At 38.3% G+C, this 22,827-nt stretch overlaps 1 protein-coding gene across 1 annotated transcript; it reads right to left on the bottom strand.

The window, feature by feature from the left end:
* Positions 1–279: 279 nt before the first annotated feature.
* On the bottom strand, positions 280–22,783 carry scai (suppressor of cancer cell invasion). The gene is made up of 17 exons (XM_073478600.1): positions 22,576–22,783; positions 21,145–21,269; positions 16,306–16,401; positions 15,765–15,851; positions 15,030–15,128; positions 13,585–13,681; positions 11,409–11,507; positions 11,002–11,154; positions 8,873–8,974; positions 8,425–8,526; positions 8,207–8,285; positions 6,762–6,861; positions 6,314–6,395; positions 4,751–4,823; positions 3,822–3,995; positions 3,050–3,150; positions 280–1,180 (listed from the first exon to the last, which is right to left on the bottom strand). Exons 2-17 carry the CDS (start codon positions 21,249–21,251, stop codon positions 1,034–1,036), a joined length of 1,698 nt encoding a protein of 565 aa, XP_073334701.1. The 5' UTR covers positions 21,252–21,269; positions 22,576–22,783; the 3' UTR covers positions 280–1,033.
* Positions 22,784–22,827: the final 44 nt, after the last annotated feature.

The raw sequence follows: 22,827 nt of genomic DNA, 5'->3' as shown, positions 1-22,827 counted from the left end.
TGTTATCAAACTAGATTGTCTTCATTTGTTGACTCAACAACAAATGTACAGGCCCATGCAACACATGCACTGGTTCCATTTACTTCCCAACTCAATTCCTTTTGAAATCCTTAAAAAGGTGGAGACCATTCTTTGTGGAGAAAAGAATAAAACTGATACATTTCTTTGCCTTTTTGCATGCAAATACAGCACAGTGATATGGAAAAGGAACAACTATCATTTTCAAAATGCACAAGGCCCAAACAATGGACAGTTAAAGGTATTATTTAGATTGCTGGTTTATGTCATGAAGGAGAGTGAAACCTCTACAACACACAACAGAACATGACCTCATGCACCTCAGCCTGCTACAAGTTAAGCTGTTATACAGCGAGCACTGTTTGGCAAACACAAAAATCCAGAACAGTAATAACATTTTTGGTGAAATCTTTCAAATTTCAACTCAGTGTGTGAATAATGTGCTTACACTATATTTGTTTTGAATATTCAGGAGTGTGTTCTCGCTCAGCACCATCCCGCTCTGCCTTCATACAGATAGATAACCTCATACCTGGAAGCTGCCCAGGACTCTCCCATTCTCTATCCCTTAGGCTAACACAACCTTCATTTTAATAAACAATGATAACTATTATTCAAAAACACAAAACCAAGACTGCCAACTTCTTTACAATTATCTGACATGAGGAATAAAGTCTTGAACCTTATATTTGGATGGGAATGTTGAGTTGAAATGTTATTTGCAGCCTCTCACTTGTTTGTTTACTCTTAAGTCTTACATGGTGCTTATATTTATGAGACAAGCTGCTGACACTCAATATGGGGAATTTACACAATGTTAAACTCTGGCTTATCTATGTGAACATTTTAATGTTGCACTACACTTGCTTCCACGAGTAACAGTTAATGCAGGACATGAACTTGTATGTGCTGAATCAGTTATTTCGTTACCTGTAAAAAACAGAGAGACAACTGTGAGGGCTCTGGCAGTTGAGTCTGTATGTACACGGATGCCATTCAGCCCTGTGCCAAGATGTTAGTAGGCTTCCAATGAATCATCCCAAAATAGGCTCTGCACGTCCAGCATGGTCGCCAGCTCCAGTATATGCTTCTGTAGAAGGCTGCTCTCCACTGTGTCCTGTTTGGGGAGCTCAGGGTACGACTCCGGGAAGCTCCGGGACTCCTGCCAGCACAACATGATACACACAACATGACACACCTGTGAGTCCCGCACATATCACTACAAACACACTTTGTGGGAATGGCTAGAAGAGAAACTGTTCCCATCATCACCAGCTACAATGAATCGTTTTGGTGTTTCACTGTGGAAAGAAATCTCTACTGAAAGGACCTGGAAACATGTTACTCCTCAGATACATAATGTGTCTCATTTTCTCCAGTACACAGTTTCTACAACTACAGTAAATGTAGTTGTAAGAATATGTCTGAGTCAGAGACAGAGTCTGCCAGGTGCCAAATGTGGGCATAACTTCCGTTTGGCGAGTAAATCTGGTAAGACTGTCCTCCACACTGACAGTCTGTACTGAAAGTCAGTTAACAAAAAACTCTGCTGAGCATCGCTGTTGTGTTTTGGTGTCGTTTTTCTCTGTAGATTTATCCCTGCTTCTCTCCTCTGCTGTCTGTCTGTGCCAGAGTTTGACACACTCAGAGGGACTTCATGATGCATTCAGGTGCACGCCTTAAACTCTGAAATCTACATTGCTGCGTACGCCAAAGGATATGTGTGCCAACAGAGGTGCCATGGTGCACCTCATAAAAATGTAAATGATAGTTGTCAGGGCATAAAAGTCTAACAATAGCAAAGCCAAAAGTGCTGAAAATTTGTTTTAAATCAAACGTCAAATCAAACCAAGGATTTGGAGAATCGTGACACACCCAATTCCTACATACAGTTGCAGTCAAAATGGCAGTCTTCAGTTCCAATGATTTCTACAGCTCTCAGATTTCTGTGATGGAATGAGTGGAACACAAACTACTTTGTAATAAAAAACATTCATGAAGTTTGGTTCAATAATGAATTTATTACAGGTCTTCTGAAAATGTGACCAAATCTGCTGGATGAAAAATACACATACAGCAACTTGAACAATCAGTTTTGGTGATTATAGAAAGTTGTGTGAATCAAATGTTCTTTGTAGCGTGGCCTCTTAACTTCTTCTGTCTGATTCTGATTGATAACAGCTGCTGACTTTTCTGGGCCCATTTTAATAGGGCTTGTTTGATACAGCCATTGTCATCATGGAAATATAAAAGACTGTGATGTTTACTGCAACTTCGGTAATATCCCCTGCCTTTCCTTCAACACACAGCTCTCACTGGAGAAGCTCCAGTCTCTCTTTTCCTTTCAGGCACAATAGCCCTCAGTGTTGATAGTATATTCCTCGTGTCGGATAAACAATAGAGCTGTGGGCGGGAGATGAGTGAGACTACAGAGCGGTAACCATGGGTGTATGACAACAGCTTATAAAACAATATTTATTTAAAAGGCTAAAATAAATAAATATAAATAAATATAAATAAATGATGAATAAATTAAAAAATGATACTTCTAATACATCTGTTGGTGACTTCAGCAAGAGGCAGCTACATCAGAGCCAGTGTAGCACATTTTTTAATTAATTTAATCCTAACGCTAACCCTGATCTGTCCTTGACTCCAAACTGATACAATCCTTACTGTGGGTTTTGTGATAGGTTGTAGCCTACATGTGATGTTGATCAGCAGACTAGCTTGTGTATTACCAGCAGCACCTGTGCTAGTGCAGTGCAGTAGACTGTGATGAATTGTGGGATTCACTTAACTCTGAATAGACTATCCGGAGTGCCATTAGGACGAGTGTGCATCCAGTGTGAGTTACGTGTATTGTGTATTGGTATTTTTCAGAAGTGGGACGCACTTTGCTATGTGCCTGATGGTGCGTGTTAAGTGCCTGGGTACTGCGACAGACCCTGCTCTTAACTATACCATGCATTTTTGGTATTCAAATAAACAATGCCACTTCCTTAGGAGAAAGACAGCAGCAGTGACTCACCCGAAAGAGTTTATGCAGTCTGAGTGCAGCTGAGCAGAACACAAAGCGGATGAGCAGCAGCCGGAGGAACTCGTCACCAAAGAATTGTAAAAAGGCTTGATCTGTGGAAACAGTGAAAACAGGTACTTGACTAACTGACTGGCTGATCAAGACATATTGATAACTGATGAATGATTTAAGTAAATATTTTTATTTAATTCACAGCAAAGTTTTTACCTTTATTAGATTACAGTGATTTACTCTTTATGAATGCTCCTGATTAGTGTCTAAAGAAGTTGCGAACTGTCTACTATTGAGCTTTAAGTTTTATTATTGACTGTGGAAATCTTGTTCCCCACTGAACTCTGTATACTGCTGCTAAATGGCTATCTGTGCATGTCAACAGACTTTCACACTGGTTGGTTTTAATATATTAATCTCTCCTTGTGCTGGTTCCCTCTTATCTGTGTACATACATGTGTAAAAACCAAAATCAAGCCTTTATTATTGAGTTTGACAGCAGAGGAACAAGAGAGAGATGAGAAATGACATGCAACAAAGGTCCCTGGCTGAACACAACCAGGGACACTGTGATTCATGGTTGGTGTTGTTAACCCCCTAGCTATCAGAGCACCTCACTGTAAGCACTGAAATGCATTACTTTTCCCATCAAAAATAACACGTTTGACTTGAAAAAAATAAAAATGAAAAACATGGATGAATATATACTTTCATGGTCCACTCTAATCTTAATAACATACCAGCAGAATAAAAGAATCTATAGATGTGCTACCTATGGTCCGTGACCGAGTTATCATCTGCCCAATGTCACGATAGACTTTACGAAGGAATTCCTGAGCCCTCTCCCACAGTCCTCGTTGCACGCTGTTCAAGCCACACACCGAGGAGAAAGCCAAGAGTGGGCTGTAGAGGAACAGAGTGAAGAGACTCCCACGCTGAGACTGATCTGAACAGGTGAGGAGAGACATAGCAGAAGTAAGAGGTGAGAACATCAGACGCATTTTCTAAACAGAGAGCCAAGCCTCACTAATTTCAACAGCAAAATCAAAAGGCTGACCTAAAAATGTGAGTATATCATAACATACATCAACACTGGACATTTTAACACCTAAATAACTAAGATTTAAGTTAGTAGAGAAGGACTGATTTTCTAATCAAGTTTCCAATTATTATATTAATTCAAAACTATTTTAATAAATTTCAACAAAACTGTCAGCTTATAAATAACTGCAATTTTTTGCTAACTTTGTGCAGACCCAAACCAACAATGAACCAAACAAAAACTATTAAAAACACATCAATGAGCCACTCTGTTGCACTGGGTGAAATATCCCTTCATTACCATGAACACACACACATTGTAGTTTATTTTGAGTCACCACACATAAACCATTCTGCTGCCTCAATTACTCTCTAGTGTGCCAAATGTGGATTAATACACTGATGGAAATAGTCCTCAACATATTCACTATTTCCTCCTGTTTGAGCAATGTTTGTTAAAAACTACAGTGAAGAAAGTTTGAAGAAATTACTAAACCTTTTCAAAACTGAAATAATATATTTGTGAGATGTTTTTAAAGATTTAGAAGGAACCAAGGGGCTTGAAGCTGAAAGCCACAGACAGGATGTCAGAAAATCTTGAGATGAATTAACAGATTGTTACCACCAGACTTGTCCTTTACAGAACTGTTGTTCACACACCTTGTACACTCTTGGGATATACTGTAGGTGATAGTAGGCACACCAGAGGCTGGCCAAACAGATTTGTGAAATTCTAATGGATAAACAAAAGACAGAAGGGGTCAAATTAATAATTAATTAATAATAACAATATACATAAACCATATGTTTTCATATTCCTCTCCCACTGCTACCACCCCACTCCATGTAAATAGTACAGTTACAGCAACAAGAAAAAAGTCAGTATTATGGACAGTTCCCTTAACTTGGGGAGTGTAAACAGGAAGTACAACTTGAGCCCAGTTTTGCTTTTTTTGGCTGACATTTGTTCACATTTTGGCATCATTAAATACTGTAACGTATTGCTGCAACACAAGAAAAAAAAAACACTAATCACATTATAAAGTGAAAATTGTATTGTACAAATGTGATCAGTTTCACGTTATAACGTGATAATTTTATTGTATGAACGTGATAATGTTATTGTCCGAACGTGATCATTTATATGATCAGATTATATCTAATTTACATGATTATAACGTTATAACGTGATCATTTATATTGTTATTATATGTAATTTACATGATTTGATTAAGTTCTACTTCATGCTTGGGTTGAGACAGGGCGAGATTTTGCTTTTATTGAGCACAGTGGAGGGCATTGTGATCAGCGTGTGAACAGTAAGGAGGGTTTTGAAATGCATGGGGCTGTACAGAGGAAAGAATCAGTCCTCCTTTGGAGCTAGCGTCATTGATCAGCTGGAGGCCGGAGGCACCATGGATACAAGCAACCCAGCAAAGCTAATGACAGTCCTATCTTTCTACATGGATTTTTCCTTTGATAGTGATCAAAAATTAATAAAGATGATGACAACAACTCTGTTTGACTGTATATGAGCAAAATGCTCTATTTAACTGGAGCAGGAGGAGCGCTGTGGTGCGTCTCTGTGTGCGTAATGTGGTGTGAGGATCTCAGTCCTCTGATTGGACCGGACAGGTCATAAGAACTATCATTCTGATTTATAGGGGATGGGGTGTGGGTGGGTGAAATAATTCATATTTGATGAGGAACATGCATTTTAAAATCCTTCTTACTGTACACATGCTGATCACAATGTCCTTCACCGTGCTCAATAAAAGCAAAATCTCACCCTGTCTCAGCCAAAGCATGAAGTAGAACTAGAATCATGTAAATTACATATAATAACAATATAAATGATCACGTTATAACGTGTTTTGTTTTGTTTTGTTTTTTTTCTTGTGTGGCAGCAATACGCTTCCGTAATTAAAAGTATGGCACTTTAACTATTAAAAGTTTCTGTTTACAATGCAAATAAAACTTCAAAATGTGTTCAGGGAGTTTTGGAGTTAGAGGGAGCGTCTTATTTATGATGTCTAAGATTTTTTCTTGGACATTCAATGATATCTAATTCTGAATCGAAAAATGTATGTTCAGATATGATGCAAATTATGGGGATCTGGAGTTATTTGTGTGTTTTAAAGTGCCACTTCAACTCTCCTGTTACAACCTTAAAACTTCTGTTAGACATGTTTTTTTCTGGTAACTTAACCTATATTGAAGTACCTTGTAGGCTGAGCTGTTTGAAGAATCCACGATGACAAAAAGTGGCTTCCGGGTGAAAGGGAATAAATCCCCTGGATGAAGGCTGCAACATCACAAACAAGTTAATATGAGGAAGCTACATCTCTCAGGTTGCTCGTTGTGTGCACATGGTTAGAGTATCTAAGCTTGCTGTTAACACAGAGTAGGCAGCAGTCAGACGTCAGATTGGTGAGTCACATAGATGTTATTTGTCATGATTAGTCACAACAAGCAAAAGACTGATTTTCCTCCTGGGTCTGGTCTAGCAACTGCCAACTAACTGTGAAAACAGAAGCATGAGGAATTCACATTCAAAGGCATGAACAACCTTCTTCTGTTACACATTGGGGAATATTTCAGATGTTTAGCTTTTACTAAAATGTTTTGAAAAATGACAACAGATATATTAGAAAGATAAATAATCTCCAACCAGTGCATTTCTTTCTGGGCCTGATTCCTCTTCTGCACCGTCTCTCCATTCACCACGTCTCGATTTGTATTAGTGAGAACTCCTCCAAAATCATACGGCCCTACAGGAAATGTTAAAGATAGAAGCTTCAGTTGAAATGCATGGTTATGTATGATATATCAGATATGTCACTGCAACTCTACACTACATTGGTTAGCATCATTGCATTGCATTAGCAGGAGCAGCTGATTTAACGATGTACGTTACAGATTTAAGACAGTTGAAGAAGCACCTATTAAGTCCTCCACCTGCACAGTCTGAATATCCCCGTGGTTTAAGCAGTAAAGATGGGGCCATTACGTCTACCTTGAAAAAAGAACTGAGGTTGTTTAATAGATTGCTCTGACAAATCACAAGAGACTGACAGAGGCCCTTTTAATACATGGAATACATAACCAATGCCCACAGGAAAGGAAATGAATTCCTCAAAAAGTCAAGGCCCACTGCTTTGTTCAAGTGTGTTAATAAGTATAAAGAACATCAGGAGCGCCTGCTTTGTGTTTCACAGATATCAGATCCAAGTTGTACTACCTCCCTTGTTTTTTAATTGCTGTCGTTATCCGTCTGTTAAAGTAATGTCTTTGTCATTCAGACAGAGGTGTCATCACCTAAATATTTGTTGCGGCTTCATTCAGCCAAGTGCTCACACCATATTTGGCAGCTCGTGTGTGAGAAGGAGCTGTGGTACTGCTGAGGAACAGCAGAGAGTTCAACAGTTATGATATCACTATGAATCATTATGGATATAAAAGACAAATTGGCTGTTTTGCTAAAGTCTCAATTAATGATAATCATTAACATTCAACGCTGTTTCTCACAGTGTATTTTCTCATTATCTATCTATTAGATAGGGAATTCTGCTGCCAGCTTTAGAGTCCAACAGTGCAAAATGTCCTTTTTGCATGTGAACAGTGCTTCCCAGGGCTTCAGACTAACTTTTTACACAGATTGTTCTGGTGCATTTGGGTGCACCAGCACATAATTTAGATGTACCCAATAACACATTTTAGTTTCTTAACACATGTACATGACTGTAAACAGGATTTAGGGCGCAAATACACATTTTTTGCACCCAGGAGCCCTGCTTTCAGATTTAGCCAGCTTGGTGTGGACAATATACATCCTTATATACCCTCTATTTATATTTCAGAAATATTACAGTGTTTCCCACATAATGATGTAAATAGACAGGAGCAGTAGAGCGAGGGAAGATCCATTAGTTAATCGATTGGACAGCCATGTTGTTTCAGTTGGGTAATAAGATAAACTTGAAAATGCTAACATGGGTCGCCAAATTTACACTGGGGGCTCTTAGTATACCTGGGTGGCCAACCCAAGTAAAGGCTATGTGTGTGAAACGCTGCTGATGTGCGAAAAAATTAGTTGTCCAAAATTTAGCATTGTACCTTCATAATCTGAATGCCCAGTAGGGAAGACTCCAGTAGCTGACAGGTAAACTAGCAAAACGCTGTTGGCAGGCAATTCCTGGAATGGGGAAAAAGATAATGTCACAAAGTAATAGGATAATGTTAGATGCAAGTGATTCAGATAATGAAAAAAACTCCCTCAGTTAGTATATGACTTGATCTTTAACTCAGAAGGTGTGATTGACGTGAATACTGACCTTAAAAGAGGCAGACAAGAAAGTAAAAAGCTGGCTGAATGTTGGCTTGTACAGCAAATACTTGTGGGGGTTTTCTCTTTTAGCTGGCTTCTCATTGGGCTCCTGTGGAGACATATTTTATAGATTTACTGTTCTTTATTTCAGTTTAAGCTTGCTGCACTGAAGACAGCATAACCAGTCTTGTGACTGTGTGTTCATTTGTTCATTTCACATTTGTCACCAGTGGGGAATGATGCAACTCTTGAGGGACTGATGCATCTCACTCAGCACTCAATTATAGCATAATTACATAGCTGCTATTACTGGCCAAAACATGGTGACATACAGGTATTTGCAACCGATTGGCCCTGAGAGAGACTGCATCATTTATGAGACATAACATGTTTACTGTTGCCTCTGTGGGAATATTCTGCATTGAAAAAAAAAAACATCCAGACAAGAGACTCACCAGCGTTCCTTGTTTCGAGGTCTGTGTGGCCAGGTTTACAGGTTCCCTCTCCAAAGCTTGAAGCATGCGGAACATATCGATGGTTAACTCGCTAAACTTCACCTAAAAAAAAGAAGAAAACAATAATGACATCAATTTACTGTCAAGAGAGTTTTTAAAGACAAATCAGGGCCGCTGTAACTCTAAGAACTGAGCAAAAATGTAATCCTCTTCAAATCAGGGATTTTAGTGTTTTGGTCACTCATATATTATAACAAGCAGAGGGCATTCAAACTACTAGTAACACCTCCCAAAATAGAGGATGAAGAATATGTGCTACACACATATCCGCCAAAAATAAATAGTGGATGTAGCCACTGTGACGTCATCCATTCGTTTGTGAACTGTGTTTTCATGCCTTGAGTTTGCCATTATAGCAGTTACCATCTTGATTTTTTGGGGTCAGAAGAGACCATATTTGGATGAGAGGTCAGAGCAGGGAAGGATATCCTGATTGGATCTAACAGAGAACCCGAGGACACGACGTGGTAGCGACTTGTCAAACACAAACTATCCACGCCCTAAATCGATCCTGCTTTTTTGCCTATTTTGCTCTGAATTTGACCATAAGTTACTAATGAACATCATGCTGTATTGAAGGAGACTTGAAACTAACGATTGAGACCATAAACTTATTAGAAAACCAGTTACTGAGGAAATAAATCAAGAGAGAAGCAGGGTCATTTTCTCATAAGCTTATTTTGGAATTCTTTTAAAACTAGTGGAGTCGCCCCATGTTGGCCATTAGACAGAATGTAGGTTTAAGGGACCTGGACCCTACATTCACTTAGTACACCATTTGTGGTTATACAGTTACTTCATGCTGAGAAGATAAACAGGTCAGATCAGAGACACAGAGTAGGGAGGGGTTCGCCCTACATGTTGGAACAGTAAAGAAAACCTGACTGTGTTTAAGGGAAATAAACAACATTTACAAAAAGCTGGGATACTGTGAAAAACATAAATAAAAACAAATTAATTTACAAAAAAAAACAACAACCTGAAAATAAACTATTTTACGAAGTGTTCCTGAGCCCATGATGATGAAGCCCCTTCCATAGCAATCATTCAAACACTATCACCTGTTACCAATTAACCTGTTTACCTGTGAAATGATCCAAACAGGTGTTTCTTGAGCATTCCATAGCTTTCCCAGTTGCCCCTGACCCAACTTGTTTAAAACATGTTGCTGCATCAAATTCAGTATAAACATACATTTGATTAATTTCTTAATTAATTTCTTAATTCTTTTTTTTTTTTTTTGAAAAAAGGTCAAAATTGTCAGATTCCTGCCTCTTAAATATATTTATTTTCTGGTATCTTTCCTCCTCTATGATAGTAAACTAAATATCTTTGGGTTTAGAGTGAAACAAAACGTTCAGGGTTGTCATCTTGGTTTAGCTACAGCCAGCTACTGGTTATGGTTAGAAACAGGACATGACTCAACATTTTGTGGAGCAGTACATGGCATGCAACATGAATTTATTAGGACATGCATATCTAGCTATACAGTAGTGAAACTATTAATCAAGAGTAATAAGAAGAAACAGAGCAGGGCTGAATGATTTGGGAAAAAAATCTAATTGCGATTTGAAGTCAAGCTTCAGCTCAGTATTCACTGTGTAATAGATTTAAATCGCCCAAGGTTGCTGCTGGTTTAGAGGACTCTATTTTTCTGCACCACAAATCCAAAGTTTTACTTGGGTTTCACGTGTTGTTGTTGGTAGGCGTATAAGCAATCGCCTTGGGCCACATGTGATCGGTGAGCATGACTGGTACACAAGGAGCACGGCACTTCTGATGGCGAGCATGACCATCACACTAGGAAGATGGCATGAATTTGTAAAACCATTGACTCACATGTTTAAATGTGGGTCAGACGCACATCCCGCAGCAAAATTAATCGCAGCCTCTGCGATTTGCTAATCACGTTGTTTCAAATCCCGATTTCGATTTAAAATCGATTCAGCCGTAAAACAGGCAGTTTGTTTGAGAGCCAACAACAAGTTTTCTTCAGTATGACTGGTGAACAACCGTGTTGGTGTGTATGAAGTGTTAAGTACTGTGAATTAGAATTAGTGGGTTAAAACCTGGTTGTTACAGTTGCCGATGATTAGTGCATCTGCAAGGACGAGCTGCCCAACCACCATGCCTTGTTCCAATGGAGGCACACTTCCCTCCAGCAGCCGATTGCTGGTGACGACGACAGAGTTGTTGTCATTCAGAACGACCACTGGATCTGCCTGGTGAGGAGAGAAACACCATGTGAGCAAAGCTGATCCAGTGTAATGGGCAGCAGACAACTTCTTTATTTATCTGGCTGTCAGTCCAGACGAATATTGCATCATGATTTTAATTTCAGTAACTCAATTTGTCTGTCACACTTGTTTTAATTTTCTTTTATAAGATACATTGAGAGGTTGCTGGACTTCAATCAAACAAATATGTAACATGCATGATAGATAGAAAGTTTTGTTGCATCTTGGGGGGTCGGTACCTCTACAAAAGCTGCCACCTCCTGTAGAACCAGATTCCATTCCAACTGATCCTCTGTGTTGAAACGCTGCGTGTAATCTTCGATCTCCTCAGATAACTCCTGCAGGTAGCAGACAGGCATGAAGTTCCCGATGGGGTCATGCAAATTTGAATACACTTTTTTTTCACTACTGCAAAAGTTCAACTGGTTATAGATTTATGAAATAAGGTCTCATACAAATTCCTTGAGCCAGACTTAACTTGCCCTAGTATTTTGAACAGGGAAAGTGGAGGCTACGATCAGAGTCAGCGCATCAGTTAGGATGTGTCACTAAGGGATACACCCCCTACGTATTCTCAAAATAACCCAACAGTCATTCTGTTGAATCCACTTGCTAAAGAGAGGCTCATGCCAGGTTATAATGAGGAGGTGGAGACAGTTGGTGACTGTGTTGATCAGTCTGTGGCCATGCTGGTCAAACTGACTAACTTCTCTGATAAGGAAAAGCAGGATATTTTGGACATTCAGGTTTTACCAAGGCCATAATAAGTTCCGCTGTCACCTCCATACAGAAAATGTACAAAGGCAAGATTCATGAGCATGAGCATAAAGCCTTGCCGCTCCATGATCGATTACAGAATGTAGCTGCCCGGCAGGTAAGCTTTAGCCCAAAACCATCTTCGTTTCTCCATCTCTACACAAAATACAGGCTTCTGTTGTGGGGTTTGTCAGAGCTCTTGACACTACAGTTCTCTGGACCTGAAGAACAAATACATTCATAATAATTTTCTTCTGCTCTAAAGAATTGTTTTAGGATGTGTGTTAAGGTGTAGACGCAGATATACTGCAGGCTTCTGCTACTGTGCGACCAGGAGGTTGATAACACCAAAACAGGACATAGCCTTTCTGGGATTTACCTAGGAGAGTGGGACTGTTTAGATCCACTGTAGCACAGTTTGGCAGAGTTGCAGGCTGTTGGAGTTGATCTCCAACATTTTGTGGCCACTCTCAGACTGGACCCTGTGCACCAGAGGCACAGCACGATTACATTCTCTGTGACTATCTGAGAAATTAGCATATTTCCTGACAGAATCAGAATCAGAATCAGCTTTATTGGCCAAGTATGTGAGACACATACAAGGAATTTGACTTCATTTTTTTCTTCGCACACGATGTACATAGATGTAAAGAAGGCATGTAATTGTGAAGACTGAATGGGTTTGGAAGCAATTAAGTTAGTTTGTCTCCACAAAAACAATCACCCAAATGTGTCCCCGAGTGCTGTACCACTGCTCCTCCAGGATGGATGAAATGCATGGAACCAGTTTCATTACATTGCATACTATATGATTATCTGTGATAAAATAAAGATTCTTCTTCTACGTCTTCTTCAAGTTCTATGGTAAGATGTATTCCCAATTGGGGCGCCTTGGTGTCTGTTAGCTAGCTAAGTAAATACATAAACAAATAGCTATTACAAAAAGCAGTTTTAATAAAAGTTTTCCCCATTGTACTGAAAATATATTGAACTGTGACCCCAAAACTGAGATACATACTAAGCAGTGAATAACACTATTATACCTATACATTATAATTTTACCAGATTTAGGAAAAACTCGCTAGCAGTTGAATGAAGCAGTTCCTCTGAGGCTGTTTGGTTAAAAAGTACAGAAAAGGCTTTACTTCTTAAGGAAACTACAGTCCGGTTCCAATTCTCAGAAGAGCAATAGAAAGCATCTTGACTTGAACCATCACAAACTGGCATGGTTCATCATGGCCCAGGACAGGAAGGCTCTACAGCGGGTGATTAAAACCACCAGAACATCACTGGTACCATCTACAGAGCATCAGTGACATCAGTGAAGTGAGATGTCTGCACAGAGCCCAAAGATACTAAAAGACAAGACCCACCCAGCCACAGTCTGTTCACCCAGCTGCCATCTGACAACAGATACAGAAGTATCTGCTGCTGTACCTCCAGACTACAGAGCAGCTTCACTCTTCAGGCTGTGAGACTTCTGAACCCATTCTCAACACTCGATCATAAAATAGTTATTTTTTTCTTGTGTAGCATAAAGGGACTACAACTCAGATTTCATTGTACAACCCTGTCATAGAATGAAAATGAGTTGAAGCTTGTAACAAAGTTTCCATCACTCAGCATATTCTTGTAAAAAAATAAAACTTGCTTCCATACCTTCACCAAAACTTTGACTAGGTCCATCTTGTTGAGCAGTAAACAGACGACTATGTAGCGAGCATAATATCGAAGCTTCTTCACTACTAATTCTGGCCTGATAAAAGACAAGAGAAGACATTATGAACTTGTTAAGGCAAATAAATCCACATCAGACGGACATGTTTCAATTGTCTTTCATCAAGGCTGCTACTACAATTAGCATGTTTTTACATACAACTGATAATCCTGGCTTTCTTGTCAGTTATAGTGGTTGAGAAATTAAAAAGGTCTGATGATCTTCCATATTTGTTTTCTTGTCTACAAATCCCATTTGCAGACCCAAACCAACACTGAATGTATCCTACTAACAAGTATCATGTGTGTATCACAGTCCGATATATCGTCTTTCTATGTGTCACAGAGCTCCATCGTTGTCCAAAAACTATTGACTAACACATCAATGAGGCACACTGTTGCCCTGGGTGACATGTTCCTTCATTACCATAAACACACACATTGTAGTTCAATTTGACTGTCCACACACACCGTCCTGCTGCCACAAATACTCTCTAGAGATTCAGATGGAGACCCATCTAAAATAGTGCCCAACTAATGCAATACTTGATAATTTTCAAGATTTGCATTTTCAGAGGGAACTGAACTTGGCTTAAAGTCAGCAATTTGACAGGGATTTGTTGACAGTAACAAAAATATAGAATATCCCCAGCCTTATTCATTACAAAAAAACCCTATGGATGATTTCGCTATCTCCTTATAACCGTATTCCTGTAAATTTTGAGGCCTCCTCATTCTGATCTCTCTATCTATTACTAATTATCCTGTGTGGCCTGCCCTCTTCCAGGTCACCACGGTGGACAGGAGGTCGTGTGGATCGGGCATCACCTGGCGATGCCTTGTCCTGCTCAGTCGTCTCCTGGATCCACATATTTTACATATATAATTTGTATCAGATTTTCTGTCAATGCAACCTGTAAACTGTGATTGCTGTTCTTTCTGTACATGCGACATCTATTGCATGACTGTCCGTCCTGGAAGAGGGATCCCTCCTCTGTGGCTCTTCCTGAGGTTTCTTCCATCGTCTTTTTTTTTTTTTTCCCTGTTAAAAGGGTCTTTTTTCCATCAAGATGGCAAGTTTTTCCTTACTCGAATCGAGGGTCTAAGGACAGAGGATGTCGTGCACTGTACAGACTGTAAAGCCCATTGAGGCAATGTGATTGTGATTTTGGGCTATATATATATATCTATAAATTTGATTTGATTTGATTTGATTTAATGAGAAAGTGGCCTTTGGTAACATTCTTTGAAGACAGCAGAAAACAAAAATCTTTTTTAAAAAACTAAAAAAAACACAGTAAATGTCCAAGCATTCTATTATATATAGCAAAGGCCTCAACATCCAGAAACTGCAACTTATATTTTAAGAGAAAATGTTTGGAACCTACCTGTCCTCTTTGTTGACCTGAAAGTAGTAGGAGCGCTGACGGATGGCTGAGTAGAATGAAAAGGCCTCATTCAGGTAACTTGTTTCTGAGGTACGAAGGCTGTCAATCAAGAGTAGAAAGTAGGTGTTACTATCTCTGGAGTGGACTAAATTTTGTTACATTAATAACATTTCAACACACTTCATAACTTCTGATTTAGTTACATTGACAAATGGATAAAATACAACAAACTTAAGGTTACTGTTGCTTTAATATATTGCTATTGCACTACACAAAGGACTGATGAACTATTAAAGCTTTATTATATTTATCTTATTTTTATTTTAAACTTTTGCACATTTCTTGGTCAACATTTTGCACATCCAGCCTCTTTGTTTACTATATTTTTCTCTCTTTTTTTAGAATTTATTTCTGTTTAATATTAATGACTCCTGCCTTTTGAAGTACCTCTTCTTGCTATTTCTTTTTCCTTTCTCTTGTTATTGTAATGCACAAAAACACCAAGGCAAATTCCTTGTGTGTGAAAACCTACTTGTCAATAACACAGAGAATAACACACATAGAGCACCCCTTCTTTTCTGCTGCTTGTATCATTTCATCTGCAGCTTAAAACAAGAATGTTAACAAATTATGTCCTGAATGAGAGCTTATTTCCACCCTCCCTCTCAGATGTCTGGACAAAGCAACAGAGGAAAACATACATCAGTGAGGCAGTGAGAGCGCTTGCTGACTTACTAGTAGTGGTAGTAAAGCTGTCCAATTTTGGACGCGACTTCCCCAATCTGCCATCGCTTCAAGCCATACCGACTGTCCAGAACCTGCCTGTCAGTAAATGAAAACATAAAATACTGAGCACTAGAATGAGATAACTCAACCAGTGTGACAGAACATCTGGCAAATTACAGTGTCCTCACCTGTTACATGTGCATCTGTGTTTGTGTTAATAAGAAACATATACAGTTTAATAACCATTTAGAAACCTTTTGTACCATACTTGACTAGAATATGGCGAACACTAGTCCTAGCAAGTTCAACAGTGCTGGATTTTTTGTAAACTCATCTTGAGTTCTAAATTACTACATTGATGAATCACATCCAGACGCAATATTTTTCCCTCATTCTTGTGTGTGAATTGTGTGAATGTGGTGTTGAATTAATTCATGGGACTGCTGAATTATAACATCTCCTTTATTCATACCGTGAACCACATATTTCAAACATGGCACTCCAATTCCATCTTGTAAAACACTGTGAACTAATAAGACATGGAAATAACCTGTGCTGCTGCTGAAACTTCCACAGCTTAGTGTAGACATCAAAAGTCCGTCCAAAGTAGGACTGCCACTGCTTGTGTCCATACTGAGGAAGGTCTCTGTAGCAAAGAATACAATAAAGGGAAGAGGGGAGAGAAGAAAAGAACCAGTCACATACAGAACATCTCCATATTTCTACAAACAAACAGTCAAACATTTTGGGATGTACAGCTGTTGGCAGTCATGGTGTTTTGGTCAGTTTTTACACTTAACACAGTCACAATGAATGGGCGTGCATTAGGGCTGGGCAATATGGCCTTAAAATAACATCACAATAATTTTAGGCTCTATTTTAAAATCTCCTCTAAAGCACTTCATGAATGCTAGGACTGGGTGACAAAATCAAATATCAAAAAATTTTGACTGACTACCTCGATATGGAAATTGTGAAAATATTGTAGTGATGACAATTGGTACTTTCACAAAACGTTATCACAATGAGATTTCAGATCAATAATAATCAGTAATGTGGATATAAAGTCTAAGTGGATAAAGACAAGTATTAGTACAAGTACAACAGTCTGGTAAGTTCAGAAAATGATATCACTTTACTGTAATGAGTCTTTAAAATCAGGAAAAGATGACACTTATAAGACGATATATAGTCTCATATCACAATAACAATATAATATCGATGTATTGCCCAGCTCTAGTGTGCATTATGGAATGCCCCAGAGTGGACCCCGACTTTTTAATTTTCAAGTAAAGCACACTTATGCAATAATTTTGTACATAAAGACAAATGCTTACAAGTACAAAAGATTGTGTGCAAAAATCTGCACGGAACGCATCATCCAACAGGTTGCTGTTAAAACTACAGTTCATAGTACAAGAGAGGGGTAGCTCATGACACATAATGCAGTTCAAACTAAGCATTGCTGATCAAATATGGATCTAGATTCTGTTACTGTATAGCTTCTCTCTCGCCTCAGAAACATTTTTATGGTGAACTGTTGAGCTGTAATACGCGAACGTTGGCAAACAGGCCACCATTGCTTGAAACCGACAATCAAAAACCAAACGCTATCCAACTCTCAGAACGTTACCCACCAATTGTCACATTGTCTTGTCATTGTTATTTGATACATTATCATTTATATTATTATTGATGTCAAATTGATTTTCCCCTTCAAGGGATCAATAAAGGTACATCTTATCTTATGTTATCTTATTTGGACATAAGAACCATAATATCTCCATGTGAGAATTTTGTCACAACAGGATTATATTCTGGCTGTAACTAGTGCTGTTATAATATTGGATTGAGTGTCTCATTTTTGTCTGTCATCTCCCCCAGCAGTAGCCACAAACTGTAGCTAGTTACTGTGCCTTCTTTTCTCTCTATTTCCCCCATATTTTAGCAGGTGGAGACCAGCATTAAGGTGCATTATCGTAACCCACTATGAGAATGCAAGAACGGAAACAAACAGAAGTGATTGAAGACCTGAATTATTTACACATTGTTATCATGTGTGTATTATTAACACAGTAATATTTCATTTTTAAATATCACAGTTATCGTCAATATCAGCATATTTTGAGATTTTGTTTGTTTTTTATGACCGATCAGTTGATTGATTCATTAAATCCAAAAAGGTACAATAAACAATAATACAAAAAATAATAATACTGATCATTGAGGATCTTCCCAGTTATTGAAATCAATTAAAGTAACTATTACATCATATTTTTATGATTTATATTTTATTGAGTTCAGTATATATTCAATTACATAAATATAATAAACAAATAATAAAGAAATCAAATTTAATAATAAAGAAATCAACCTTATCAAACTGAATTATCTATTGATGAAGAGATGTTTTTCATGTTACATGTATTCCTATCAAATCTTATAATCACTAGAGGAGAAGATGCAACAGCCAGATGAATACTTGGTAAAGTTGCACTTTTCAGTTTGTGTGAAATCTTCTTTTTTTTTTACCCAATGTTTGAAAAAAGCTCTGATTACTGTAGCTAACTATGAACCTCAAAATTAAATAAAATCATCAGACGGGGTACTTCACTATTTCAGTCGTTTCACATGGGTCTGAATTTGTGAGCCCTTTAAAATGGTCGTTTGCGGTCACAATCAAGTAACTGGCAGTGATTCAAATAAGACATCAAGGTGACAGGGTGAAAACAGGGAGCAGCTGATTTGTCTAATTTTTCTAATCAATGACTCTTATGTATCTGTCTATCCTGGCCCTTTTCTTCCTCTCTGTCAGTATTGTCCTGCTTGGCTCACCACCAGATGACAGGTTCACCGACTCCTGCTACTCCAGATGGCCAATCTGTCAGCTTGCACTCTACAGTATTTCTGAGCTTATTGTGATATCCGTTGTAACAATATGACAACAAATACAACCAACATACTGAATAATATTAAGTGTCAGTTCAGTCTGTTAAGATTCAATCAGAGGACTTGACCTTGGCTTCCATTAAAAAAAACAAAAACAAACTCCAATTGTTAGATTTTGGTGGGAGCAGCCACATAACCTTCTTAAAAACTATGGTGCATAAGAACACTGATAAAGTTTCAAGTTGGAAGCAAAGCTGTTATTTTATTCTACAGGTGCAGGTTAGTTAAAACAATTCCCTACTGTGCAGAGAAGGGCATATTTTAGCTGCATTCTCAGACTACATTTGTTTTCTGTGCTGGTATATAAGCAGCGAAATTTGAGTATTTTGAGCAATCTCAGTCTTTTAACTGAAGAAAACAAAATTAGAGCTTTCCTAAAGCTACAAAAGAATAAACAGATGCTCCGATTTAACAGGGAGAAAGTGTCTCTCCTTCACTCTCTTACCACACCCTCACAGCAGGTAAGTTGGCCCTTCATAAGACTGATGAAGTGAATATTTAGTTGATCACAGTAATAAGCAGTATATGTAGATCACTTGTAAATTCAATTGTTTCTTAAATGAAAAATTCAAGACATTTAATTGACACTGCAAAATAAAACTCCCTACAAACAACTGAAATTTATAGGTGTGAATTAACAGTGTCAACAGAACATACCTATAGAGCACCACAGTTGTCACAGAAATAGTAACAAATGATTTCATAAATTATTAACTAATAATACAATAAAAAATATACAAATTTGCAAATAAATTTATCTTTATCTACACCTATATCTATAAATAGAGTGAATTACAGATACATCTATTATTTGATAACATATACAACACTTAAATAACAAAATAGTATTAAATAGGAACTTATAAATTCGATATATAGTAAGCATAATAGTATAATATATTAAGTTCAGCAAAATATAGTCAGAGCAGTTCCTCTCAGGTGAAGAAACACACAGCTGTTCGATATTCAATATTGTGAAAAGTATTGCTTATGACGGCAAATTTCACGATATTTGATATTATGTAATATTGGCCCAAGCCTGGTTCCTAACGTGGAGTTTATGCACACCTGATACTTGGAAAGGCTGAGATGTAGTGAGCAAAGATGGATGTTGTAATATTTCACAGCTCTAATAAGATTTGTTGTGTTAAAACTCATAGACTTTTTTCCTCCTCTCTTGTGGAACATGTATTGCAATTTGTAATTGTGTTGTTTTCCTCTGAAACTGTAAAAAATGTCCACACCAAAGACAACATATTTGGCTCTCTAGTTTACATGTTGTGGCTCTACCAAGGTGCAGCAATTTGACATTAAAAGCCACACAACAGCATGCTGCTGCTTCTTTTTCTTCTTTATTGCGAGATCACAAACCAACTTTAAAGGTGCATTTCGCCACCTACTAATACTCAAGTGTCAAGATACTGTGCTTGTTAAGTCAAGGAGAGCAATTTGGCTTGGTTTCATAACTTCTATTTAATTTGATATAATTTCATTATAGCTGATCAATAGCAGATAATATAAATTTCACATTATCAGGCCAATAAATTATTGGCGCCATATATAATGTGCATCCTTAGATAGAACCGTTTGACGCAGCGAAACTTATTTAAGCAACTCTTAGAGTGTTTAGTTATAGGGTTATGTTAGCTTGTGAAAAGACATATAGTGAATTGAAAATAGTACAAATACAATTTAATGTATTACCTCATCAATTTGATTGATTTTTGAACATATATACATATACATATATACATATATATATGTATGTATATGTATGTATATATATATATATATATATATATATATATATATATATATATATATATATATATATATATATATATATATATATATATATCAATAGAATCATGATTGGGTATGAAAGGCACATCCTTGAAAGGCTCAGTCATGACTGCATTCTGGTTTCATTTAGGTTTTAAACAGTGTCCCAACTTTTATGAAATCAGGGGTTGTATCATATACTGCTTCTATAAATATAAATACATGTCAATGTATGTTGATCCTAAATGAGCAGGGCAAGGGTGATGCTAACAGTTGCTGAGCATGTTACCATCAATACGATGTCTTGTCTCTTAAAATTCTTGATTAAGATTTGTTTTTAAGTGAACCTTAACCATTAGATTGTAACGACCCATGACAGTCAGATACGCTACACACCCAACCATCACCCCGACCTCCACACCCTTACATAATAAGCACACTCCTTCCTGCATTGGCACTGAGCGTTGGCACTGGACGTACATCATGCACTGCGCAATCATCCAACATAAACATACTTCCTAGGGATGCTGGGCTGGATTCTTTTACATATCACTCCTGTGCACCGCATGTACTTCCCACAACTCACCATTGGAAGTAAATGCTCGATCACAAAATGCAGCCCCGCAGACAGGAGACAACAGTGTAAGTAAAAACTGACCTTAGCCCATTGAAGAGTTGTTTGGACTTGTCCAGGAGATAGCAGAAATCTGTGACAGTCTTCCTCTCCCCTAATGGAATATCATCTTCATTCTCAGCTCCAGTCATGACACTGACTTTTCACACCTTATTACAAACAAAAAGAAATAATGTATTTAGCCTGCAAAAATGCACAGCATTAAAATAAATTATTGGTTCATTAAAAATATTGAATCCAGTGGCAACCAGACCAAAGACTTATTGTATCAATCTTCATTTATGATTTGTTAATACATCAAACTAACAAGACATACATTTCAACCAGTAACAAGCACCTATAGAAATCTAACATGTTGATATCCCTACTGCAACTAAATAATGTTGCCATTTGCAAATATTGGAGTGTCTTACAGTTGCCCTACTTAAATATGAATAGAAATATGAAACTATGGAGGAAATGTGTCACATGGCCACCTTTTTTAGGATGACCTGGGCTGTCCCAGATTTCATTCTCACAGTAGCTGCAACCTCCAGTTTGCTAAGATGGATGTGCAATCAGGTCAAGGCAGCACACAGTCTGGTCGCAATGTTCAGCTGACGCTCTGCCTTATTAAAATCATTTACAGCCAATGTAAAGTTTATTCTGCCATGAAATGACTGACTATGGCTCCAATGCCAGTCCTCGGAGATGTGTGTCTGTATGATGGAGGGTGGCTGTCAGTGTCGCCAGAGAAAGTGTGCAGGATAACCTTAGCTGCTGTACCAGGAATGCACAATTTTTAAAAAACCTTCAGCTTACTCATCGTCTTTATCATTAAGAAGCGCCTAAACACCCGTATGGCTTATAGTATCTCTCATTAAACAAACAGGTTCAGATCTGCAGACACTCTCTTTGCAGGATTTGAATCTTTAGACGCCCGACAGATCTCATTCAGCTTTTTAGAGACAGGTCTCTTTGACGTGAACATGACAGGAGGCTCGCGGACGCGGTGATTGGATGGAAAAACTATAATGAGTCCTTCGCGACAAGACAAAATACATAAAAGACGTCTGAGTCAAAGAGGTTTATAGAGAAGCATGTCAGTGAATAGCTCAGGGGTAGCTGGGGTGTTGTTACTCCATTACTACCTATATTCAATATCTGCAATTCTCTTCCTAAGCTGCAACGTTGAGTGAAGAGCTGTTAGCTACTGATGAAACCAAGCTTAATTGGGCGTTAAGCTAGAACACTGCTATGGCTCACTCGTGTGTAACGCGAACAGCTTTCTGTCATCGCCAACATCGACAAATTAAGTCAGGACACCTCTCCGTTAACGTCACAGCAAAATAACGTCTGGATAATAATGACTGGATAACAAAGATAACCAGTGGAAGCGAATATGTGCAAGTTAATAAAGACAGGTCACACAGCCCGCCTGCAGCGGCTGCTTGTGTAATTCACATTCATTCTTACCTCGCCAGCCGGCTAACGTAATGAACAGGAGGACCACCGTGATGCTTTCAAAAATCAGAGCACACGCCACGACGAGCTCTGTCGGTGAAGCGCGACTTTGTTGGCATCTCACTGTGTGTAACTGAGCCTGGACCGCTATCTACCGAGCCGTACCCCCCGGCAGTGTGAGTGGGACTGCCGTCCGTTGACGCTGAAATGCTACTCTGTATGAAAGGTTGTTGTCCTGTGACAGGCAGGCAGGAGGAGGAGGCG

The sequence above is a fragment of the Pagrus major genome, chromosome 12, assembly GCF_040436345.1.
Source record: "Pagrus major chromosome 12, Pma_NU_1.0".
Classification (NCBI taxonomy): Eukaryota; Metazoa; Chordata; class Actinopteri; order Spariformes; family Sparidae; genus Pagrus; species Pagrus major.
The sequence above is the reverse complement of the archived record's forward strand: the minus strand, read 5'-3'. Positions and strand labels throughout refer to the sequence as shown.